The sequence below is a fragment of the Panonychus citri genome, unplaced genomic scaffold (assembly GCF_014898815.1).
Source record: "Panonychus citri isolate SS breed McGregor unplaced genomic scaffold, ASM1489881v1 Contig00100, whole genome shotgun sequence".
Lineage (NCBI taxonomy): Eukaryota > Metazoa > Arthropoda > Arachnida > Trombidiformes > Tetranychidae > Panonychus > Panonychus citri.
The window spans coordinates 961,603-986,467 of record NW_026515505.1 but is presented as its reverse complement, the minus strand read 5'-3'; the positions used below and the strand labels follow the sequence as shown (position 1 = coordinate 986,467).

At 32.6% G+C, this 24,865-nt stretch overlaps 5 protein-coding genes, 1 long non-coding RNA gene and 1 other non-coding gene across 10 annotated transcripts; 2 read left to right on the top strand and 5 right to left on the bottom strand.

Moving 5' to 3' along the window:
* Positions 1-1,368: 1,368 nt before the first annotated feature.
* Positions 1,369-5,063, bottom strand: LOC128388522 (uncharacterized). Its single transcript, XM_053347931.1, is given in 5 exon segments — positions 1,369-1,789; positions 2,080-2,441; positions 2,444-4,584; positions 4,672-4,779; positions 4,879-5,063. Coding segments are annotated over 4 exon segments (2,592 nt in total). The 5' UTR covers positions 4,965-5,063; the 3' UTR covers positions 1,369-1,789; positions 2,080-2,184.
* Positions 1,884-2,012, bottom strand: LOC128388625 (small nucleolar RNA U6-53/MBII-28). The gene has a single exon (XR_008325309.1). It is a non-coding gene; the product is annotated as a small nucleolar RNA U6-53/MBII-28 (small nucleolar RNA).
* Positions 5,064-6,021: 958 nt separating the features above from the next.
* Positions 6,022-9,988, top strand: LOC128388580 (cell adhesion molecule Dscam2-like). The gene is given in 10 exon segments (XM_053347999.1): positions 6,022-6,481; positions 6,621-7,049; positions 7,114-7,299; positions 7,561-8,142; positions 8,145-8,171; positions 8,258-8,328; positions 8,405-8,939; positions 9,015-9,146; positions 9,230-9,441; positions 9,527-9,988. Coding segments are annotated over 10 exon segments (2,355 nt in total). The 5' UTR covers positions 6,022-6,402; the 3' UTR covers positions 9,629-9,988.
* Positions 9,981-10,688, bottom strand: LOC128388620 (uncharacterized). The gene is made up of 2 exons (XR_008325297.1): positions 10,300-10,688; positions 9,981-10,209 (listed from the first exon to the last, which is right to left on the bottom strand). It is a non-coding gene; the product is annotated as an uncharacterized LOC128388620 (long non-coding RNA).
* Positions 10,689-11,354: 666 nt separating this feature from the next.
* Positions 11,355-17,201, top strand: LOC128388574 (uncharacterized). The gene is made up of 6 exons (XM_053347989.1): positions 11,355-11,935; positions 12,113-14,284; positions 14,354-14,532; positions 14,610-14,873; positions 15,009-15,273; positions 16,329-17,201. Exons 1-6 carry the CDS (start codon positions 11,857-11,859, stop codon positions 16,415-16,417), a joined length of 3,048 nt encoding a protein of 1,015 aa, XP_053203964.1. The 5' UTR covers positions 11,355-11,856; the 3' UTR covers positions 16,418-17,201.
* Positions 17,202-17,353: 152 nt separating this feature from the next.
* On the bottom strand, positions 17,354-19,981 carry LOC128388594 (uncharacterized). Of its 2 annotated transcripts, none has more exons than XM_053348020.1 (2): positions 19,622-19,981; positions 17,354-19,493 (listed from the first exon to the last, which is right to left on the bottom strand). In XM_053348020.1, the coding sequence occupies exon 2, from the start codon at positions 19,235-19,237 to the stop codon at positions 17,657-17,659; it is 1,581 nt and encodes a 526-aa protein (XP_053203995.1). In that variant the 5' UTR covers positions 19,238-19,493; positions 19,622-19,981; the 3' UTR covers positions 17,354-17,656. The 2 variants fall into 2 exon arrangements, with proteins under 2 accessions (XP_053203995.1, XP_053203997.1); XM_053348022.1 differs by having other exon boundaries at positions 17,354-19,227.
* LOC128388585 (serine/arginine repetitive matrix protein 1-like) lies at positions 19,501-24,556 on the bottom strand. 3 transcript variants are annotated; one of them, XM_053348008.1, is made up of 6 exons: positions 24,399-24,556; positions 22,360-24,223; positions 21,520-22,281; positions 20,580-21,395; positions 20,063-20,078; positions 19,501-19,666 (listed from the first exon to the last, which is right to left on the bottom strand). In XM_053348008.1, the coding sequence occupies exons 2-3, from the start codon at positions 23,841-23,843 to the stop codon at positions 21,729-21,731; spliced, it is 2,037 nt and encodes a 678-aa protein (XP_053203983.1). In that variant the 5' UTR covers positions 23,844-24,223; positions 24,399-24,556; the 3' UTR covers positions 19,501-19,666; positions 20,063-20,078; positions 20,580-21,395; positions 21,520-21,728. The 3 variants fall into 3 exon arrangements, with proteins under 3 accessions (XP_053203983.1, XP_053203981.1, XP_053203982.1); XM_053348006.1 differs by having other exon boundaries at positions 20,580-22,281; XM_053348007.1 differs by lacking the exon at positions 20,063-20,078 and having other exon boundaries at positions 20,580-22,281.
* Positions 24,557-24,865: the final 309 nt, after the last annotated feature.

The following is a 24,865-nucleotide window of genomic DNA, read 5'->3' as shown; positions in this document are numbered from 1 at the left end:
CTCTCTCTCTTTCTCTCTCTTTTCACTTTCTCCAGGTTAATTGTGACTCTGTTTTGGAGGTGGTGATACAATTGATGGCTAAATATTCAATCAGAGCGTAGCAGCAACAACTATAACGGATACAATCATTTTCCAAGAAACAATATTAACCTTGACCACTTTTCTCTCTCTCACCTTATCCTTTTTCTAAGTTAATGTTGTAATCTAATTGTTTGACAGACTAATTATTCCACTACCTGTCAAGTTGAAATCTAATCAACGAATTAGCGATTTCCCTTCGAGTTTTTGTTTCGATATTGGAAAGAGAAGCCAAAAAAAGGAACAATATCAACGGAACTTTTTTTTCTTCTCTTTTCACCCTTGGATTGGAATCGAAATTTTCTCAACCATTTCATAGATTTAGTAAGTTACGAGCTCACAATTTAGCTGTTCAAAGTTTAAGAATTACGACAATCAACCTTGGTTGGAATCACAATTAACTCTATGAAAGAACAGCAATACAATTATGGTAACTAAAATTCTGATACTCAATTAATTTCCTGTTTTCGTATTGATTTAAAAGATCGAAACTTTTTTCCAAGTGTTGATTGATCATATTTTCTGTCGATTTTTTTTGTTTCTTAATTTGGATCTCAAGGTGATTTATTGATTGATTAAAATGTTAAAGTTGATTGTCGACTATTGGAATATTTGTTTGATTGTTTTTGAAATTAAGCCAATAGAAAGTTGAAAAGTCACATTGATTATTTGCTCGTGTGATTTTGAGTAAACCTTGAGGAAAGATCAACATTTTTTCAGGGTTATCATCCTTGACACTTTTACCTTCTTCCGGGTTTATATTGTGTTAATAATAGACTTTATTTATTGGATTAACTAATTGTTTACTGATTGTCGTTAGAAAAAAAGAGATAAATCAATAACTGTAATCAGAAAACTTTGAATTTCAATCATTTGAACAAATATTTCATCTAATATTAGTTTTGTTCTTGAAAATGTAAATATTTTTAACACTATTTCTTATTAATGGTTAGTCTTGTTAAACAATCAATCGATTATCTTGATTATAATTGTTTGTATTCAGTGGTTATAATCAAAGTTGATTTTTGTTTCTTAGTATATTGATTGAGTCAATTTTAATTTCAGGTAATTGTTATATTTTATTTAACAAAAATTGGTTTGAGTAAATTAAAAAGTGAATTTAATTTGTTACAAATGAATGATTATGGATAAGATGTGATGAGTAATTTAAATTGATGATCAAAAAGTAACCACCAGTAGTGTTTACAATAGTTCAATGTAATCAATTGAATTAAGTTGGAAAGGTTGATTGACTAGAGAGAGAGAGAGAGAGAGAGAGAGAGATGATGATGATGATGATGATGATGAGGATGATTGTATTAAAAGGTTGAGTGGTTTAAAGTTGATTATAATTGTGATTAGTTGGTTTTACTTTCTGATTTCTGTTGATTGGTAAAAATTAATCTTTTGTTTGGAAACACGAGAAACATTTCTTCCTTGTTCATTGGAGTCACATTTCTCATGGAATCACATGGTGATCATCTTTTCCTTTTGAATAGATAACTCGTTCAACACATGGGAAATTAATTTCTCAGTGAGCATAATTAAATTACTATTGATTATTTAACTTTTTCCAAGGTTATAGCTCATTCAATTGAGACATTTCAGCTCTTATAACAAGTAAGTTCACTAGTGCGGTAACTCGAGGTTTCATCGTGGTAAATTAGATGTTGATCCATTAAATGATTCAAGTAGAATCAATTCCTCGAGTCTAAATTGAAATTTGAGAGAATAGAAAAGAAAAAAATTAGAAATTTTTATATACGAAAAAAATGAATCAATTTAATAGATTAACTGATTAGATGAAGTCTCAGAGATCGGATTGAGAAGAGATTTCAACTCATTGTCCCCGTTTTCACTCCAACCATTGAAATAAATTGCAACAATTAAGAGATGGGAACTTGGTATTAGCATGGCACTACTCATCATTGAATTCATCATTTCAATTAAATGGATCATCAATAATCTCATGAAATAAGAAAAAAGAAAATGTATCAATACCTTAACAATGGATTTCATGTCAATCTTTTAAAGATGAAAATTGTTGTGACGTAAATGATTCAGAGATTTCTAATGGTTGATTGATCACATTGGTAATCAATTGAATTAAATCATTGAGCTTTTGTATTTGTTAGAAGATAAATTGTTCTGTTGATTGTGGAAAAATTTTCTCAAAGCTTCTTTTATTTCATTGGTTCCTTTGTTTCCTTCGATTTCCATTTCATGAGTTCGTTGGGCCACTTTACGAATTAATTTCTCTTTCATTTCGGGCAATAGTTTGGTAAATGTTTCCAAAAGTCGAAGTAATTTAGTTACAGTACCAACACTTAGAACTCGTTGAATCATTTCAAACAGTTTAGGAAGAATAATTCATCTACATGATTATCCTTATTAATACTTATGAAGATTATCATCTTAGTGAGAACAGTTTTTATTCGAGTCTGTCCCGATTCATCACTTTTAATATAACGATCCATTAATTCAGGTAGAAAATCACTGATTTCTTTCACTATTAGGGGATCGTTATCTTGGAATAAGTAATCACAGAATTTTTCCCGTTGGGTGAGATCAACTTTCGGGTGACAAGTAAATTGGAAAAAATTATAACGAAATTCAGATGAATTCAGTTTGCCAGAATCTTTGATATAACTTAGATAAGTTAAATTCGCAGCCACTTGAGATAAATTCATTGCTTCGATTGCTCCTTTCGCGTATTGATTTTTAACAAATCCCATGAAATCTTTTAACACATTTACTATAAATGGTCCGTATGAGTGTTTATATGGTGACGAAGTTAACACTTTGGGAATATAATTACGAACATGACGAACAATGTTGGAAATTGATGTAACCACAGCAAATAAATCTCGATCAGCTAATTGTGCGAAAACTTTACAGATTGTTGCAGGAATCAGGGGACAATTTCCTATTGTATCAACTTTTACTTCGGACAGATAGATCAACTCATCAAAGTAGAGTAAGATTATTTCACTACACGAATCTCGAGCTACACGATTTGACTTGTCCAATTTAGAGTAAACTTCAGCCAGTTTATCGAATACTTCAAATGCAATTGAGAGCATTTTATTCATGTCAGAATCATCGGGAAGCATTTGAGCTGAACAAATTATCCATTGGATCACTAATTTGCATCTTATTGAGTAAATTGATCTGTTAATGATTAAGTTTGCCGTTTCTCGGAATCTGTCAATAAGATCGGTATAAAATTGGTCCGATGCATAGCAGCAAACAATTAAGATTGTAAAAACTTTGTGTAACTGAATCTCATTCATTTGATCAACAGGGCAATTTGATAGAGCAGAGAAAATATCACTTTTAAGTTTCTTCCACATTTGTAGATTTTGAATATCATTGGCATTAATTTGTAGTTTAGAAATCACCTTTTCCAAAAGTAAAACAAGAAGTGCAAGAGTTTTATCATCCCAGTCTGATGCTGAGCCTCGTTCGAAAAGGATTCTCAATTTAAGAGACCATTGATTACTCGTCTTGGGTAAAGAATAAAAAACTGATTTCGACAAACTGGGTGAGGTTAAACTCTTAAGATAACATTTGATAAACTCTGAAGGTATATCAACACAAACTCCACATCTTTTAACAGAATTGTAACATAATTGCAAAGAGATTTCCATAGATTCGCTCTGCGTAAAACCGGAAGCTTCGTATTCTTGTAAAATGGGAATAATCGAATGGGTGAAACCAATAGAGTTACAAAAATCTTGATCAGTTGATTTCTCTTTCGATGTGTTGATTAGCTCCATTAGATTACTCATAAGCCAAATGTTGGCAATGTTAAGATTAGCGGCTGAGGTAAAGTTACTGGGAACACGTTTATAAGTGGTAAGACTGTCTCTTTCTTGGTTCTCTTTTCGGTTTTCTTCGCAAAATGTGTCCATCACGGAATTATAGTGGAACCAGAATGGATCAAGGTTGAGAATGGCTGAATCCAAATGGACTAGACTCTTAACTATTGTAAAGAAAACGCGATGACAGGAACAAAAGTAAGGATCCAAAGTTGGCACCATTCGTAAATCTTTGGTTGATATAAATCTTTGTAGTGAAGCATAAATTAGATCTGCTAGAATACATTCTAAAAATTTACTTCTAAAATCATCTGATGTATTTATATCACTGAGGAGATCAATTTTCACCCTGGTTCGTTTGTTGTATTCACATAAGATGAGAAAAGAAATCAACCAAATATCAAGACAAACGTGTAAGTATTGATGAGAAGGTGATTGACTTTCGCTTTGAATGATGTAAATATTTGGATCAAAATCCTCTAACATAGATAATCTTCCCATGAAGGTAGTTAAATTGATGATTTCTTTGATGATAATTTGCTCTAATCTTTCATCTATGTTACCAACTTTTCCTCCAATGAGCTTGAGAAAGTTAAAAATTTGCTCCCTATAACTTGACCAAAGAGATCTATTAGAAGCTGATCTTTTGGCCGTTATTCCAGCTCTAAACATACTAATAGTTTTTCTATAATGAAAAAGAGCAAAAGAAAAGGGTTGATTATTATCACTGAGAAGACAATGAACAATAATAAATAAAATTTATTAAACTTACTTGACCAGAGAAAAATAATGTATCACATCTTCGGGTGTAGTTGACTCATTAAATTGTAATTTTTGACCCAAAATTTCAATCTCTTCCATAGGGTCAACTTGAATGAAGCTAATACGAAGATATTAAAAGAAATGCAAATCACAATTAATATAAAAATCAGAAAATATTGAGAAATGGAAGAAAAGAAAATATGAAAACTCTACTTACAGTTTAAGCTTCTCTTCAAATCTTTGGGTCATAGTAGAAAGAGATTCGTATCTTTTATCACACTTTACATAATTTACTGAATTCATATTTACATTCAATATGAGACAAACTCTATTAAGAAAATTTAACAATTAAAAAGTAAAACAATTAAGAAAATAAAACGATCAAAATAAAACAAGTTCACTTTCACAATGAGGCTCTTTGAATGAGCGGGAACAATTGTTCCCGAAACAAAGATATCGATACTTTTTCTTTGGATTCTTATCGATAACTCACTTAGAATCATTTCTGAAGAAGGAAAATCTGACATGGAAGATTTCCAATCGATTTCAAGGAATGGATCGAACAATTCTTAAGATTAATCAAGAAAAATCATAATTTTTATCAGTAATTTATCTCGATAACTTAAAATCAATCGATATTGAAATTGAGTATCAACAAGTAGCAGCGGGAATCATTTCTATCCAATTTGATGAGATTCGTCACCAGATTTCGCTTCAATCGAAAGGCGGCAAATTGGAATGGAAGAAAAATAATCGAAACTTAATTGTTATCAATGATTATACATCTAATTTAATATTCGAAGAATTTTCTTTTGGTTTAAAGATATTTTCAGATGCTAATTACGTTTTAACGTTTCAAGGTCATAAGAAGATGATTTTAAATGAAAAGACGATTGGTCATAGTTCGAAGTCTAAATGAGCCATCCAAGGACTCGAGCGATAACTGAAAGGAAGAATTAGATTGGGAGTTTATTCTGATATAAAAAGAATTTGTTGATTTAGTAATTTTGAAATGAATTCGAAGATTGAATAAAATATCTCTCGAAACTTTTGATTTCGAAATTTGGAGGGAAATGTTATCTTTGAAATTCGCTCGATAATCTAATAGATGTGAAGATTAATTCAATTGTTAGAAATTCGAAAGAGGAAAAAAAGAGAAAGAAATCATTTCCAATCTTCTCTTTCTTTTCCATTTAACCAGAAATTCACTTAGAATTCATGCTCACATTTTCTCTCTCCACTCAACCAAATTCTCTTTCTTTCCCAATCCTCATCTTCTTCCTTCGATTTTCACTCCCTGTCTTTATTTCTCTCTCTCTCTTTTTCTTTCTATTATTTTCCTCTTTCATCTTCCACCTTCTTTCAATGTTTCAATGTTATTAATCTGAATCTCTTATCATCATCATCTCTCCATTGCCACTTTTCCCTCTGTTTGTTTCTTTCTCTCTTTCCCTATGTAAATATAATTTATTCTAATCAATGGAGAATCTACTAAATTGTTCATCATTCCACCATCAACAATTGTCCATGAAAAGACGAGGATAAAAAAGATCGTATCAACAATCAACCAAGAAAATTATTCTAAACCTTTTTATCAACATTCAACCAAAAGCCTCGCCCTTTGTTAATAGACAACAACAACATGATGGTGAACATTTTCCTCTCAATTAATTGATTTCTCTCTCCATTGATTTGTGATTCTTAATTATTTCATTTAACCATCACCCTTGTTCCTTAATTGATGAAAATGATTCCTCCAAGTGATCAAAATTTCCTGTTTACAGTTACAATATTTACCAGTTTTATTTGCTTCTCTCAAGGTAAATATAAAACTCATTTTGTATAAAATGTTTTCTTTCCATAAGCAACTCTGTTTATATAGAAATGATTGATTGTGTTATATTTGATCCGTTTTTCTCTAATAATCAAATCCATCATTGTCATTACATTTGTCCACAGGAGCATCGAATCCCAAAATTAAGCCATTCAGTTTTCCAAAAAGCACAATCGCTGGAGAAACTGTTTCGGTCACTTGTGTACTGTCCACTATCACGGCTCAAACGGACTTTAAATGGCTCAAAGATGGTGTTGATTTAGCAATTATCTCGCAAAGAGATAGACGATATCAACTATTACCTGCTAAAGGTGCTTCAGTTTTGTTAATTAATTCAGTTAATCTAGAAGATTATGGTAATTACACTTGTATTGTTAATACTCCCTTCGGGTCGGATAAATTTACTGCTCCATTGACCATCTACACTCCACCCAAATGGATACTTGAATTGTTTGACCTCTCGATGAAACAAGGAGAGGTTAAAATACTTGATTGTATGGCAACTGGTAATCCAATGCCAACAATTACCTGGTTAATCAGTGAGTCATCTCAAGGTAAGATGAATGATACAATTAACTGTAACATGAATTAATTTTTACTCTTTTCCCATTAATTCAGATGAAAATAATTTCGCACAAATTAACAGTAATTCAATGGTGAAAGGAATGACCAGTTTAGCCAATGGATCTCTGCTCATTGATAGTGAAAAATTAAATTTTAAAGACAAATCAGCTTACCTTCAATGCTCAGCTGATAATAAGATTGGTGACCCATTAAAGAAAACAATTAAGCTCAATTTAATCGGTATGATTTGTTCCCTTAACGATTAACTTCTCATATCCACAGTAATCAAAATGCTTTAATTTCATTTTCTTCAATAAGATTGATGTAACTTTTTTTATTTCGGTTTATTATTTGGTTTCTATTTGAATCTCTCTCGTTAATTGTTTGCATCTCATTTTTTTCGCATGTTTCTGTGAGTACATGATTAATTATCTAATCCAATGATTAGAATGTAAATTGTTTCCTCTTATTCAATATTAACTAATTTTCTTTTCCTTCCAGTGCCTGCTCGCTTTATCGGTAATAACAGTAAATTCTTGACCCAAGAAGTGATGAAAGGAACCAGTGCTAATCTCCAATGTCCAGCGATCGGTGATCAACCATTAACAGTTCAATGGTTACGAGATAAACAACCGTTAAATTTAAAATACAATAGTAAATATGATTACTATGAGACGAAAACTGGTAAAGGATTAAACTCCGAGATATTAATTCGTATCACTAGTCGGTCAGATGGAGGTGTTTACACTTGTACTGCCAAAAACGATCATGGTTCCGATGAGATTAACATTAAATTGTTAATTCAAGAAGCACCTGAATCACCATCCAATTTAAGGGTAGCCGAATCATGGTCAAGAAGTGCAACAATCATGTGGTCACAACCTTATTCTGGTAATTCACCATTAACCTTTTACACTTTACTCTATTGGAAAGGGGAAAAAGGTTCAGGAATTAATAATAAATTAAATGAGATACAATTAGATCCTGGAAAAACGTCACATACACTCAAAGATTTAAGTCCAGGTACATTGTATTATGTTTCCGTGATGGCGGTAAATAGTATCGGCTCAGGTCAACCCTCGAATTCCATAAATTCACCACAAGTGAAGAACGTAAGTTTCAATCAATGGAAATTTAATTAGAAGAGAAAAGAAAAATAATAATAACAATTATTCATTCGTTTTCCTTACTAATGTAGTTCCAAGTGCTTCTCCAGTTGATGTCAGTGTAAAACCTTTGGGATCAAGTGTAATCCAAGTCTCGTGGAAGGTAATTATTGCAGTGATTAAATCAAATATCCTTCACAATTAACTGTTGATTACTTTGTTTTATATAATTGATTCAGGCTCCTCCACGGCAACATTGGAATGGTAATTTAACCGGTTATTATATTCACTATAAACCATCAGGAAATAATCAAGATTATATCAAAACGGTATCAGCTAATTATCCCAATGATTTAGGAAATGGTTACCAATTTAGTTTAACGGGTCTACTAAGGTCAACCTATTATACGATCTCGGTGAAAGTTTTTAATACCATTGGTCAAGGACCTTCATCTCAGGAGTTAATTGTTTCGACTCTTGAAGGTGATGCTCCAAGTTTACCACGAATTAAATCTCATCATATTTACTCAAATTCAATTAAATTAACTTGGGATCCATTGATTGATGAAATATCAATTTATACAATTTATCTTAAACGAAAGGGAAACTCTTATTATGACAATATAATTCCAATAAGTCATTTTCGGACAATTTATACTCTACATGGGTTAGAGAAAAATGTGGACTATGTAATCGCAATTTCAGCGACCAATTTATACGGAGAAAGTGAATTAAGTAAACCATTAGAGATTCGAATTTCATCAAGTCCATTTGGTGAGAATTTAAAATAATTTAAATTGTCCAAATTTCCTTACAATTAATTGTTGTATTTTGTTTTTCTCTTCTCAGGTTTATCATTCCTATTCTCTCAGCGTAATTTAGTGTTGTTAATTGTTTTCTCAATTTGTTTATTGGCCGTTATAATATCCATCATTGCTTCCGTTATCTATGTAAAGAAATATAAGAAAAGTCAACAAGAGGGTAAGTGATGAAGAGAAAATTTTGACTGAAGACTTTGATTTTTTTTCTGTTTGTTTGATTGTTTCATCTTCTTAATTGTTCAGCTATAAGACGACTTTCCAATTTATCAACAATGACAAAGAATACTCCAAAATATAGTGATAAATGTGGTACAACTCGATCAACGGCAACTTATGCAACTATCGGTCCACCAACTGGACATGTCACCATACGATCAGCTGGATCAAATTCACAATCATCATCAGGAGGATATGAAAGGAACATTTCTGATTTAGAAGATTCAAGAAATTATCAAGTAATTATCTCTCGATTTTCTATCGATTTTTATCCAAATCTTGGCTGATTAACTTTTCTTCTTCCAATGTTTTCCAATTAATTAGAGTTCTGGTCGACATGCAAGAAAAATGTCCCGACATTCAATTGGATCCATGAAAGAGAAAAATTTCGAAGAGCTTATATACGATGATGCACCGATTGGTTAATTCACTTCAACTGGTTAATAAGATGATCAACAATTTTCCTTTTCTTCTTTTTCCATGAAGTGTTTTGATTTAAATTTTCACCTCCATTCTCTCATTGGCTCAATTAAACCAGAACTTTTTTTCTCTCTCTCGGGAAACTCTCCAATGTCCAGGTTGTAATCGTTTGGTTTACCATAAAGAAGAGAAAGAGATTTTCTTTCAACGGTCACCATCATGTTTGTAAGACTTTTATGTTATCAATAATTAGGTGTTAGAACTGAAAAGTGTCTGCTCAATAATTGTGGAGATTGTTTAACCACTGGAATAAAATTCACGATTCAATTTCTTGAATAAAAACACCATAACAATGGGATTATATTACATGAACGTGTATATAAAATTTATTCATACAATCTTTTGGAAATTACCGGTTTTAAATGATGAAGTAAAAATAGATTAAATTACCAGAGAGTAAAAAGAAAATCTTATAGAAAATCATTTAAAATTTTCCACTCATCAAACTTGGCTTACATTTGAATAAATATGAATGGTAATCAATATGAACATAGTTATCATCCTCGAAAAATTTTCTACCCACAATCCTATGTAAAAGATATAAAGAAAAAGAAAATTAAAAACTCAATTAGAATAGAAATTAATAGAAAAAAAAGAAATTCTAAAATTGTACTTACAGTTTAAGCTTCTCTTCAAGTCTTTGGGTCATAGTAGAAAGAGATTCGTATCTTTTATCACACTTGACATAATTTATTGAGTTCATATTTTAATTGAACTTGAGACAAACTCTATTAAGAAAATTTAACTAATAACAATTAAGAAGACAAGCAATTAAAAATGATTAAGAAACTAAACACAAGCGAAGAGACAATTGATCTTTTCATTCACAAAATCTCAATGAGCGGGAATCAGTTTGAGGATAAGATTCGCCCCCAGGGCTCCGTTTGTAAATCGAAAGGCGCCAATTTGAAATGGAGAAATTAATTGTTCGAAAAACTTTTTAGATTTGATTTGATTTGTGGAAAAGAAATGGACGAGTTTCAAGATAATCAATTGAGTTTTCGAAAGTTTTTTTGGATTGTTTTCGTTTGGTTTTTATGTCCATTGAGTTTTTGTCAGTTTGTTTCGTGTTCATTGTTTTCAGTGGATTGATGAATGAAAAAATCCTGATTCGAATTCAGAATTCGCTGATTGAAATCGTAAACATTGTGATTACTATTAACTAATTAGTTATTCATCAAAATATATTGGAACTCGAAGGTTTTGCGAATTCCACAATAGATCTAAATATTGTCCACATGGAAAGATTAGGTCGGAGTTTGTCCTGGAAGTTTTGTTTCGAATGCAATTTAATCCATTAGCGAATTTTATGAAGATCGATAACTTGATCGATAGCAAAGAAAATACAAAAATTGATTTGAAATGAATTCGAAAATGGAATAAAATATCTCTCGAAACTTTTGATTTCGAAATTTGGAGGGAAATGTTATCTTTGAAATTCGCTCGATAATCTAATAAATGTGAAGATTAATTCAATTGTTAGAAATTCGAAAGAGGAAAAAAAAGAGAAAGAAATCATTTCCAATCTTCTCTTTCTTTTCCATTTAACCAGAAATTCACTTAGAATTCATGCTCACATTTTCTCTCTCCACTCAACCAAATTCTCTTTCTTTCCCAATCCTCATCTTCTTCCTTCGATTTTCACTCCCTGTCTTTATTTCTCTCTCTCTCTCTCTCTCTTTCTATTATTTTCCTCTTTCATCTTCCATCTTCTTTCTCTTTCTCTTTCTCTCTCTATTCTTACAAAGATCTCAAACAATGTTATTAATCTGAATCTCTTATCATCATCATCGCCACTTTTTCATCAATTTGTATCTTTCTTTTTTCCTCTGTTTATGTTTCTTTCAATTTCTCTTCTTTTCTATCTCTCTTTCAATTTCTTTTCTTGTGTACATATAATTTATTCTAATCAATGGAGAATCTACTAAATTGTTCATCATTCCACCATCAACAATTGTCCATGAAAAGACGAGGATAAAAAAGATCGTATCAACAATCAACCAGGAAAATGATTCTCAACCTTTTTATTAACATTCAACCAAAAGCCTCGCCCTTTGTTAATAGACAACAACAACATGATGGTGAACATTTTCCTCTCAATTAATTGATTTCTCTCTCCATTGATTTGTGATTCTTAATTATTTCATTTAACCATCACCCTTGTTCCTTAATTGATGAAAATGATTCCTCCAAGTGATCAAAATTTCCTGTTTACAGTTACAATATTTACCAGTTTTATTTGCTTCTTTCAAGGTAAATATATGAAAACATCAAGGGCGATGACTTGATTTTCCTTGCGCACTAAATTCAATTCAATTAAATTGTATTAATGCGCAAAGTCAAATTGCTTCAAGATGATTTTCTTAACTCAGTTACTTAGTCTCAGAATCCATGGAATTAATCATCTCTCCCTCTTTCTCTTTCTTCCAGCAAACGATCAATACTATGCTTCTAGGCCAATATTTCCCTTGCACTCTTATCGAGATGTAACAATGTTTCATTACGAAATCCCTGAGGAAATTGTTTCCGCTCGATGGACAATTTGGTCCAATTCAACACTAAACTGTGATCCAAAAGAAGTCATTCTGTTGCTTCGTTGGCAGGGATACCCTTTAATACCCTCTCTTCATAATGTTTCAGCTTCAAAAGAAATTGTTATCGATAACACTGAACAATATCATCTATCATTTAAAACGAGTGAAACTCGAACCACCTCTTTCACCTTAAGTCGACCTTTAACTGGTCACTGGTTTGGTACTGGCTACTTGAAACACTCTTCCAATCGTATTGTTCAACGGGGTTTACAGCATAAATGTAAGGTTTCCCTTTCCACTCGATTATCTTTGGTTAAACTAAATAATGATGAACAGATTCAACAGATTACCTCAGATTCAACAATAATTCACCGGTTACAGGATAAGAAACTTTTTAAATTTCATATTCCCCTGTTTACCAATGGTGCCAAATTAATTATCTCGGGTTGCTCACGAACATCATCCTCGCCCTCTGCTTCAGCCCTAATTTCATCTTCATCATCATCTAAAATAGATCGTGATGAGACTGATGATGAAGATTTAATAAGTGGAGCGGGAAGTGGTGCCGGTCTTGGAACCTCTGGTGTTGGTGCTAATTCAGCCAATGGAAATGGCGGAATAAGAAGACGATCAGGTGAAGGTTGTCCCATTAAAATATACACTCGAACCTTAGGATTACCGTCAGATCGTTTATATGATTATCATATTGATTGTTCAGCTAATTTAGGTGATGATTGTACAGCGAATGGTTTTAATTATACCCAAGAGGCTTGGAATTATATTCTCCTAGTGAGAAAGCCAAGTCGAAATGATAATATTCCAGTTGATTTTTCCATATCGATAATAACAGAGCAATGTCCTAATAATATTCAAACTTCATCGCCACCGCCATCACCATCTCCTTTAAAGTCACAATTTGCCGCTCTATTATCAGCTGATCTATCGGCATCCATGGACTCTACAATCTCATCATCATCTTCCTCATCTATTTCAGTTCCCTCTTCATCTTCCTCACCATCTTCAGAATTTTCATCTCCATCATTATTCCCACCACCAAGTGTAACATCAGATCCTCTTTCCGCCATAAACGAATTCTCTGAACTTTCCACTCCATTATCATCTCCATCTTCCTCCTCCTCACCACCACCACCACCACCTCCTAAATCATTACCTGGTGGGACCATTGCTGGTAAAGACAAACAATTATTTGCCTTTACCAATAATAAAAACACGATTAATCATGAATCTACATCTCACCCATCATCGACTAACAATCGTTGGCACCACAGGCGATTAGCAAAAACAACGGAAACAGTTTCATGTCCATTCCGAATTAATCTGATCCGTTACAATCTTCATGGGTCATTTAACTTTCAATTTGATTATGTTGATGCTTTTAAAACAAGATCAGGTCATTTGACATATTCACCTTTTGTTGATATACCGAATGCTATGAAAGTACCAGCGGAAAATGATAATCCATCATCATCATCATCATCATCTTCCTCTGAATCATTATCACTTAATGATAACTTAATGTCGAAAGAGACAATTATTGATGAAAAACGAAACAATCTATTGTTACCTAAATCTCTGGTCGCTGATTCTCAACGGACTTACAATTTAACTGAATTATCCGTCCTTCATTTTCAAATTAACCCAATACTTGATTCAGGAGGTACATTAACTATTGATTTAGGTTTAAATCCATTAACGGTCAATATGTCCGATCAAAATGTAACCCTTTCCGGTTGCCTGAGGCAAGGTCATTATTCAATAAGCTTGGAAACCTGTCAATATCCAATGAAAGTAAATTCTAGTCACAATCCATTAATAACATTAAATATTCCTTATCCTCGAGCTGGACTTTGGTTCATCTCATTGAAAGCCGATTGTTATAAATACGATGGTTGGTCATTTAAAACTGACCCTTGCAAATCAAATGTTACCTCAATCATAATGAACATCAAATCAATTTCATGTTTTGAAGATCAATGTGCCCCTCATGGTAAATGTAATCAATTCATCAGCGGTGGACTCATTTTCTCAACATGTATATGTAATTCAGGTAAGATAATTAACGAACAATTAACTTGAACCAGTCATGAAATCTAATTGAATTTATTTTCTTTTTCAGGGTGGAAAGGATTAGATTGTAAAGATGGATCTGATGCTTTAGATGAGAGAGAAATACTAATTAACTTTCTACTATTAACATTAAGCAATTTAGTTTTCGTTCCAGCTCTTATATTAGCAATATATCGACACCTTTTTACCGAAGCAATAATCTATCTGATTGCCATGAGCTCATCTATTGTGAGTAATTTACCCTAATCAATGGTCGATCTTTACTAATTAGTCTAACAATCATCTACTCTTTTCTTTAATTACAGTTGTATCACGCTTGTGATTCTGATTCTCTTCAAGCCTTTTGCTTGGTGAAGCTCAATATCCTTCAATATGTTGATTTTTATTCAGCACTTTTGGCCTTTTGGGTAACACTTATATCACTTTCCAATTTACCGATAAAAGCGAGATCGTTTTTCCACCTTATTGGTTCCGTATTCTTGGCGATTGGAGTTCAATATGATCGAACCTCTTTATGGACATTTGTAATTCCAGTATCGGCGGGTTTCATTATCGTTATTTTAACTTGGGTAAAGAAAATTATTCTTTCTTATTATCATATATTACGAGTTCCATTAAGCTTTATCAACTAACTTTCTAGAATTTAACTGAACAATTATCGATTTTTTTTACTTCGATTTCTACTCTTGGCCTTTTTTTTGTAGTGCTTTTTTTGCTGCATCAAGCGAAACTGTTTCCCGTCATGTCAACTTTGGACTTTAAGTATGGTTCCAGGATTCGTAATGACCACTTCAGGTCTGGCCATTTACTCGCTATTCGAGACTAAAGATAACTACGCTATTGTCCATAGCTTCTGGCACGCGGTCATGGCCTCAGCACTTTTATTCCTAATCCCCACCATGGAGCGCAAAGTGACCGCTCATAAAAAACCATCAGCTGATGAGGAAGATGAAAACTTTAGAGGGAAAGGTATTAATCATGAGACTTATTATGAGCTTATCGCAGAGGAAGGTTCCCACCTTGCACGACATCCCCTTAATTAATTGATTCCAATCGATTAATTAATTAGTAGAATTGGCATTTTCGCAAACATTTTCATCCATTGGATGTAATAGATCATTTTTAGTCAATTCTTTTAATGATTATTTTTTACAATAAGATGAAAGCCTCGACTTAATAATGAGATTCTATCTGGATATTAACTATTATTATTTAGAATTAGTTAATTAATCTGATTGTCCACCCTGACAATCAACAATCTGAGAAGAAAAACAAAACTGAAACATCACCTTACCTTAATTGCTCATCTCTTTTAAATCACAATCAATTGCTCAGTTTTTCTTAGTGGGAGTTTTGCTCACTAATTATAACACAACAATTAACAATAGTTAAATTAATCAACTCATTAATCTAGATCAAAAAAAAAGATACTAACGAACACTTAATTATACTAATTACTTACAAAATGAATCAACATTGAATTCATTAATCATGATCTCAACACACTGACAATATAAATTAATTGCTGATTTGAATAATAATAATGATAATAGGCTAATTGCTATTATTATTATTAAATCAAATCTTTAAAGTTGCACTAACTAAATTAATCTCTTAATTAACTCCAACAATCAATTTAATCCAATTGATTTTACCTTGAATCTTTTGCCCTTAAATCAAATTAACATCATCTCCCTTAAATGATTAACAACATAATTAACAAATTAAAAGAGATAGAAAAACAAATTAATATTAATAAATTAACTAATTAAACAATTGAAACAAAATTAATTAACAATAAATAACAAACAATTAATTTATCCAAATAAATCTCGTTATCAACTCTCTCTCTCTCTCAACAATTAAAAACTTGGCTTTCAAATGAATCGGTTTTCTTTTCAATAATTTACTCGATCCTCTCCTCGAATGAACAAAATTAGTTAATTGTCATTTTGATTGTTATGAATTTTGAATGTTCTTTTTATTATCTTATTCTTGATTCTTGATTCTCCATCTTTCTTTAGCCACAATTCCCAATACGAAACGAGCTCATGTCGAGTGGAGGCCGAACACGTCTTTCAAATTCCTACAAGATGACATCGATATGCTCTGATTTAATTAGCACAATCAATCACGACCAAAATTAAGAATTAACGAAAACATTCCCTCAGTTAATTATCGATAAATTATTGTTAATTGTTGTCCTTTTTTTGTATACAAGTTGAAAAGGTTATTCTGCTTGTTAACATTTCTCTTCATTTCTCTCTTCACTCATTCCTCGGGGCAATTTATTGATTTAATTGATTACTATTTGTCTAAACTAAATTTACCTCTGCAAAATCATCATTACAATCATTCAATTGTAAATTAATCACTTCGACAATTAACTCACTCAATCTCAATACAACTACAATTGAATTAACTCTCGGGAGTTAATTTTTTGTTTTCACTCCTGAAAAATTTGTTTTTGTTTTGTTTGTGTTTTCAATTGAAATTGATTATTTATCAATCTAATCAATTTAATTACTAAATGATTGTTACAATTTATATATAAATATATTAACCACTATGATGAAAACTCGTTAACTGATTGTACAATTAACAAATACGTCTAATCAATTATACTGTATGTGCAATCAAATGAATCAAATGATTAAGATTGACATTGAAATTTATAACTAATCAATAATAACCAAGAGAAAGAGTCAACAGCTTAATTGTGATATTAAATTAATTGTAATTAACTTGATGATTATGTTGAATGATAATATTGTTTAATTGCAATAATGATATTAATTTCCGAGACTAATTGTCATCAACATTAATCATTAATTTCACTCGTACAAGTGACAAATTGAAACAATTAAATGATTGAAATTAAAAGTAAATCAATTAAAAATGAAAATTTCTTCCCTCGACAATTTAAGTTAATTGTTAAAAATCAATTCTCAAAATAAATTAATAGTGATTGCAAATAGATTGATTAACATTTAAATTATTGAGATTTTAATTTATTTAAAATTTGTTTTTCCAAATAAAAGATTAATTTGTTTCAATCTTTAAAATGAGTTTTGTTAAATTGTCAAGAAATAATTAAATATTGATTAGATATTTTTAAATTATTTGGATTAATTTGAACACGAAAATGAAAGCAAACAATTAGTTAATTGTTACTCGGTGGTAACAAGATGAAATGAAATGAGAAACATGAACAATATTTAAATTGTTTTTCTCGTCAACAATTAAAGGAAAATTATAAGAATTGGTGAGATTAAAGAGACAAAGTTAATCATGGAAGATTTTGTTAATCATTGAGAGCAATTAGGAAAAGATTAACCGTTCAGATAATTAGTTAATTGGGTTCTTCTTGGTCAAGATTTTGAAGCCAATCAAAGATCATCATGTTCCTTTCATATTTGGTCAAGGGTTTGCCCTTTTGAAGCTCAATGTCACGAACTGATAGTGAGAGTAAATCATTTTGTAATTGAATTAAATCTAATGATGTTGAAGCCAAGCGATCTTGCAATTTAAGGATTGATGATGAACAATCAGTTTTATAATTAGTGCAATTGTTGTTATTGTTTATGTCAGTATCATCCAAGTTAATTGAATTACAATCTACCATCTTGATTGGGTCATCATCAAGATTTGATAAACAATTAGGATCATTGTTAAATTGATTGGATTGAGCTTCAAATGTTGTAGTTGTTGATCGGGTAACTGGATTAGATAAATTAAATGATTGGTTTGAAAATGGTTCCTTCGTCTCGGTTGATTCATTATGGGTAATCACAGATGATGATGAGGGCGATGATGTATCAATTGATTTGTTATTTAGTTTATTAAAACTATTAACTATCGATGGTCCCTTTATGTTATCACCTCCGCCATTTTCACCACCTTCAATTGCTCTTTCATCCACTCCATTGGAATCCATTGTTGTTTTTGTTGTTAATCCGTGAATATTTGTCAGTTTATTTACCAGATCACCTTTGATTATGTTGCCCAGATCGAGGTGACTTCGAGAGAGACGTTCGAGGGTTCGATAGGTTGATAAAAGTCGTTGACGGATGTACATTTGTCGGACCTTTTTGTTCATACTGAAAACAATGTCCAATGGATGAAGAGTTGGTGACAATGTACCTGAAACCGAATGAGCTTGTGACGGGGAGGGAAGTTGAGAGACGGAGGAGATACTTCGGTCACCGACAATGACCCAAGTCGAACAAGATCTTGAGGTTGCATCAAGAGATCGTATATTATTGGGAAGGGCAAGTCTTGGATCCCAACCATGGGCACCGAAAAGGACAATTTCTGATAGTGAATTTTTCATTCGATTCCCTGATGATGATGATGATGGATGAAGATGAGAAGAAGCTGATGAAGAAAAGGTTGGATCATGAAGGCTATCAAATTCATTGGAGGTCATGGTTATATCGGAAGTGGAAAAGCTTTTGATTCGTCCAAGAACAGCAGATGAAAGAGCACCACAGTTAAGAATGAGTTCTGATTGCTCCTCGAATAAGGTGTCAGTAGGTGAGAGAGAAAATCGTTGACCAGATTGCATTGAGAATCGACGTAAACCATATCTTTCATTTGGAACTGAGAGTAATAAACTACCGGCTGATGGAGTTCGAGAGTTTCGATTGCAAGATGAAAGACCTTTCGAATAACCAACAGAGCCACTGGGACAATCACCGCCGGTGGAAAGTGTTGCCGCCGATGAGCCAAGGTCAGGGGAGGCTCGAAGATTCTCCGTGCTCATGGTTAAACTTGATTCCGAGGTGAATGAGGAGGAACAAGTGATAAGTGTCGCACTTTTGGAAGAGGATAACATTGATAGAGAAGATGATGATTGACCTTCCGGAGCAACAGTGGTCGAGTTGTTGGTCATCCGGTGATGATGATGGTGATGATGGTCAACTGATTCCATGTTGAGAGAAGAAGAGATCAGGGAAAAATGGAACACAAATCACGAAAAGAATAATAATTGACTCAATAGATGAACAAAAGAATATCCTTTTTATCTAGAATTTTCTCTTGGTCTCTTCACTTTATCTCTTTCTTTTTATCTTAATTTCTTCGACTTGGTCAAGGTTTTGGTCTTTTTCTATTCAACAGTTAAGAGATTAAACAGATTTAATCACAATAGAACAATAATTGGCTTGTTCATCAGAATCAGAGAATCACTTTGGAATCAATTTGGTGAAAAGAGGAACATGAAAATAGAGATTGAATAAAAGTAGTCCAAGTAAAAGAGTCTCTTGTAAAGATCAACTAGAATTTAATCAATTCTATTAACCTAAATCATTCTCACCGATTGATTGTTGATTCAGATTAACCAAATACACGTGAAGATCGTCTAATGATGTAAATCGAGAAACAAATTTAACCCAAATTTAGAATTCAAATCCAATTTAATCGCAAGTTTAATCCACCAAAATATAGAAAAATAAAAGAAAAGAAAATAATGTTTTCAATATTAGAAGAATATTCTTCTTGATTAATTGTCTTTCTCATCCAATTAACATGCTAAACAATTAGAATACAGGTAAACAATTAATTCTGTCGTAAATTGTCACAGAAAAAAAGAGAACACAAAGTAAACAGAAAATCCTTTTTTTCTTCACTTTGTTTGATTAACAGTAACATGGAAAAATCGAAATCAGATGAAAGAAGATGGAAGATGAAGGAAGATAAGGTTACTTAATCTTCGTTAATCTTGTCAATAGTTAATTTAATGAGAGTTAATTCTTACCTGATCAATGGAAAGTCTAAAATTAATTGTCAATGAGAAGAAGATGATTAACAGCAAAAGTAAACATAGTAAATATTATGACGAAAATAAAGTAAATTGATTGACATTTAAAAGATGAAAAGGAAAAGGAAGACAAGAAATTAAATTGATCATGATTAGGATGAAGATGATGAGGAAGATTAAAAAGAAGATCTAATAATGTAAAAGAGAGAGAAATAAATAATAATAGTCTAAGGGAAGGAAGAGAAAAATATTAAGAAAATGGTATCAATGTCAAGGAATTTTATTCCAAAATTGGAAGAGAAGAAAAATCGAAAGAGAATAAGAAAGAGAAGATTATGACAGGATTATCTTCGGATGATTCTGAGGGAGAAAATGATGAAAGAATGAGAAAGAAACCTAATTGAATGTTGTTGTTGATGAAGATGAAGATGATTAGGATTATAAAAGATGCGCAGAGAAAATGATAAGATGAGAATGATGATAAAAATGACGAATGAAAGAATAACGATGTTACCTGCGTGTTCGAGTTTCGATTTTCCTTTTTATCGATTAAAAGTTATCATCGAAAAAGGTCAATATTTAATCGCGTGTTTACTTGATTTAGAATTTTTATTCTTTCCATAAATTGGTTTGTCTTTTTTTCTGTCATCAATCAATCGAAGGAGAAAATATGAAGAGAGAAAGAGGGGACAGGAAGGAGAAAATGATGGTAAATAGAATTTCTTTCATTTTTATCTAGTTTTCTTTTCTTTATTGATTGTTGTGAGAAGGAAATTGAATTGTGATTTAATTAGGAGTCTGAAGACTTAAAATTTAATGCTTGGTTGAATAATAATGTTATTACAATAGAGAATAGGAGAAAAGTGAGAGAGAGAGAGAGAGAGAGAGAGAGAGAGAGAGGGAGAGATCTGATAATTCATAGAGAGTTAGAGAGGGAGAGATTAAGTGGGAGAAGAAGAGATTAGGATTAAGTCGCACTAAAAAGTGGAGATAAGGAGAGAGGGGAAAGGGAGACAAGAAGAGTTTTGGTCTATGCAAATTACATTAATTAAATGATTAGTTTTTGTTGACAAAAAACGATTAAGCTTGAAAAGCTCATATGTTAAATGTATTGATGAAAAATCAGAAATTAAATTTAACCAGTTTTACTGAACTTACAATTTAAAAGTTCAGATATACACTCAGAGGTGTTAACATGGTTATCATGCCTGTTGAATGTTTTGGTGTTACTCTCCTTTCTTCAGAATTTTGCTCATTTTCTCTGGCATTTGTTTTAAGTCTCCATTGGGATTTATTGTGGTGGTTTATCAGCTTCCGAAAGTTGCAGAATCTTTTTGTTGAAAAAAAAACAAGAGGAAGAGATGAAAAATTGTGATTATGATGATGATATTGATGCTGATGGATAGTTAACCATAGTTAATTGTTAACAATTGTAGAAAGTTAGTTAATCGTACAATCAACTACTGAATTAGCCAACTTTTTTTTTGCTTCATGATTTTGTAGTTTCTCTTTTTGGGTCTGTAATTTTCACATGATTATTAATCTTTGTTGATTGGGTTGTTGTTGAATAGTTGATCCTTTTGAAAAATTTATGCAGTTCCAAGATTCCAGATCCAGTTTTGCTTTTTAATTAATTCAATTGATAATTTGTTCTTTTAATTGTCTATTTTCCATCCTTTTCTTTCATTGATTTAAGAGCTTTCTCTCTCAATTTTTTCTCCATCTCTCCAGTTTTCAATTTACTGCTAATTTCTTCGTCTTCAGAGTCAGATGATGAGGCTTTCTTTCGGGAACTTCGTTTATGTTTCTTGTGTTTCTTGTGTTTTTTATGGTGTTTCTTGTGTTTCTTTTTCTTTTTCTTGTCATAATCAGAGGCATCACTATTATCACTACTGCTAACTTTACGTTTCTTTTTCTTCTTCTTTTTCTCTCGTTCCACCGAAACTGATCTATCTTTTCGTTTTCGCGGAGGTGTTGAATCATCTTCACTCGAGCTATTTTTTCGCTTTTTACGGATTGATGGTGTAGGAGATTCACTAGATGATCTCCGCTTAGCCAGTTTCTTTGGACTTGAATCATCATGCTCACTATTAGTGTCACCTCCACTTGTGGCATGATAAGGCAGGTTTACACTCGGTGATTGGAGTTTAGATTTTGAGGCAGTAGCACCTTTGTCGCGATCGTTTTTGGGTTCTGGGGTGACCGATCTTCTCGATCTAGAATGAATAAAATATAAAGAAGAAAATTGATTATTGAGGGAAATGGGATATTTTTTAGTAGTTAATAAACTTTACCTTCCAGAATTTCCTGATTGTTGATCGATATTATCTTTAACAGGTGGTTCAAAATTACTTGGTTTACGCGCAGAGGATGTTTGTCGATTATCTGTTGGGCTAATTGATCGGCTTTTAGGCGAAGATGAGTTAAGCTTAACAGGGGATTTAGAGCGCTGTTTCCCTGATGGCGAAGTTGATCTCGATTTAACGGGAGAACGAGAATGTGATCGAGATGATCTTGAATGGGTATGTGAAGGTGACCGACGTCGATTTCGAGGTGAGGGAGATGGTCTTCTTTGTCTAGAAGGTGGTGATCTTCTTGGCGAAGGAGATCGTCGTCTAGAGCGAGGGCTTGGTGATCTGCGTCGGTAAGGTGAAGGTGATCGTCGACGAGGAGAAATTGATCTTCTACCTCTGGAACGAGATCGACGAGATCTGGGAGATGGTGAACGATATTTTCGTCTAGGTGACCAGCGACGAGGTGAGAAACGCCCTCTCGGTGATCTACGGTAAAAAGGTCGTCTCGGTGGTGATCTAAATCGCCTTGGACTACGTCTTCTTCTAGGAGAGAATGAGCGACTTCTTCTTCTACGTGGTGACACTGACCGACTATGACGACGTCTTCTAGGACTTGGTGACCTCCGACGTCTAGCAGGTGTCCTAGAAGCTGATCGAGAACCTGACCTAGAGCGACTCTTACTTTGTACACCTGATCGAGAACCTGACTTGGATCTTGATTTAGACTTTGATCGGGACCTTGATCGTGACGGTGACTTGGATCCTGAGCGTCGGGATTTATCGGAATAATTACTATCAGATGAAGTTCCACGTTTACGTGTCTCTCGAATTTTCTCAGACACATCGGGAGAACCATTTTTTTCTCCATCTTCCCGAGTTCTATACTGTCGCTTACTTTGCGTAACTGACTCATTTGGTTCAATATCATCCTTTCTTGGACTTTTAGATGATTTATTTGTCGATGGTGAAGGTGATCTTGATTTAGTTGGACCAGATCGATGACTAGCTGGGCTATTATCGGCAACTGGTGGTGCTATTTTTTTAATAATTTCCTCAACTTTACTGGGTGAGGTTGATTTCTTGTTGGATTCTAATTTTTTTGCGACAGCTAATTTAGGAGGAATACCATCGGGCGATGCTTGAGCTTCCAATAGATGATCCCAAAGTTCACCCATAAACTCACGCGCCATTTTTCCATTCAAAAAACCGGTTAAGTTAATTTGTAAAATCCTTCCATCGGGACAATTGTTTTCGGTTAGTTGGTTAATTACAAAATCAACCACTACATCATCATCCATATTTAAAATTTCCTCCAAACGCTTTGAAATCCATGGCTTTAAGGCATCCAAATTAACTTTACTAAGATCAACCTTTTGATTAAGATTTTCAGAGAATTTAAGTTGCTTTAACAATTTCTTCTGCTTATCGGAGAACCGGTTGTCCTGCTCAGCTGAAGTACCACGAAAGAAGCCCGCGTCCGTCATCTTCTTTTATGTGAGAGTTAAATATAAATGTGGAAAACAATAAAATCAAAAATGATCTTATTTGTGAATTTGCTTGTTTGTGTAAATATATATATGGATATATATGAGTCAATATTCAAAGAAACAAATAATCACAAAGTAACAAGTTGCCAAGGAGAAAAGCAACAAGATAGAGACAAAGAGAGAAAGCAAAATGTAAAAAATAAGAGATGCAAGGTTTGTTTTATCACAAAAATGCTGCTAAGCTGATGTTGGAGAGAAAAAGAGAACACACAAAATCCGCTGAGGCAAAAAAAGTATCCGGGAAGAGCAACAGGTTCCAAACACAAGAAAACTTTCAATACCCAAATCAATCAACGTTGATAAGCAGGAGAAAATACCTAAAAGATAGTAAGAAAAAAAAGAGACAAAGATTTTCATAAGAAACAAAAATGGTGACAAAAAAATAGAAAAAGAGAGATAAAGTGAAGAGCCGCAAGAGAAAAATGAAAGGAAGGAAGGAAAAAAAAGAGAAGAGAACAAAAATAAGATAATTGAATAGAAATTGATTCTTACTGATAACTTGGACAACTCAAACCATGATGATCGACTGGCCGCAAGTTAATCTATTTAATCTAGAACACAAATTAAACAGACTAATTAAAACTGATTAAATTAATTGTCCACTGAGAAATCAAATCAACATAAAATGTGTGGATCTCAAAGACTCATGCGGCTTAGCTGAGCGCATGTGCTGATAGAAACGCCGATTCTTTTGGTTACCTTGGAATTCACTAGATGCTGCTGATGTCAATTTCTCCACCGAATTGATTTTGATTGTTTGATTTTGATCAGTTTTTAATTGTTTAGCTTTTTTTTTCATTGATTAGATTTTTGATTTGAATTTTTAATGGTCGACCGGAGAGTTAACTTGATTGAGCTGTGAAAAGTTGAGCATTTTTATCGGCTAGTGAAAGGGATGGATTGAAGTTAATGAGCGTTTCTATCAATAATTATAATAATAGTTTCTTATTGATTTAGAT

What these genes read in the sequence shown, in the direction of transcription:
- LOC128388585 (XM_053348006.1), bottom strand. Translation starts at nt 23,843, where the DNA reads ATGACGGACGCGGGCTTCTTTCGTGGTACTTCAGCTGAGCAGGACAAC. An exon ending in CAATCAGGAAATTCTGGAAG is followed by an intron (nt 22,282 to 22,359) that starts GTAAAGTTTATT and finishes TATTCATTCTAG; the next exon opens with ATCGAGAAGATCGGTCACCC.
- LOC128388594 (XM_053348020.1), bottom strand. Translation starts at nt 19,237, where the DNA reads ATGGAATCAGTTGACCATCATCACCATCATCATCACCGGATGACCAAC.
- LOC128388574 (XM_053347989.1), top strand. Translation starts at nt 11,857, where the DNA reads ATGAAAATGATTCCTCCAAGTGATCAAAATTTCCTGTTTACAGTTACA. An exon ending in AACATGTATATGTAATTCAG is followed by an intron (nt 14,285 to 14,353) that starts GTAAGATAATTA and finishes TTTCTTTTTCAG; the next exon opens with GGTGGAAAGGATTAGATTGT. An exon ending in TGAAAACTTTAGAGGGAAAG is followed by an intron (nt 15,274 to 16,328) that starts GTATTAATCATG and finishes ATCTTTCTTTAG; the next exon opens with CCACAATTCCCAATACGAAA.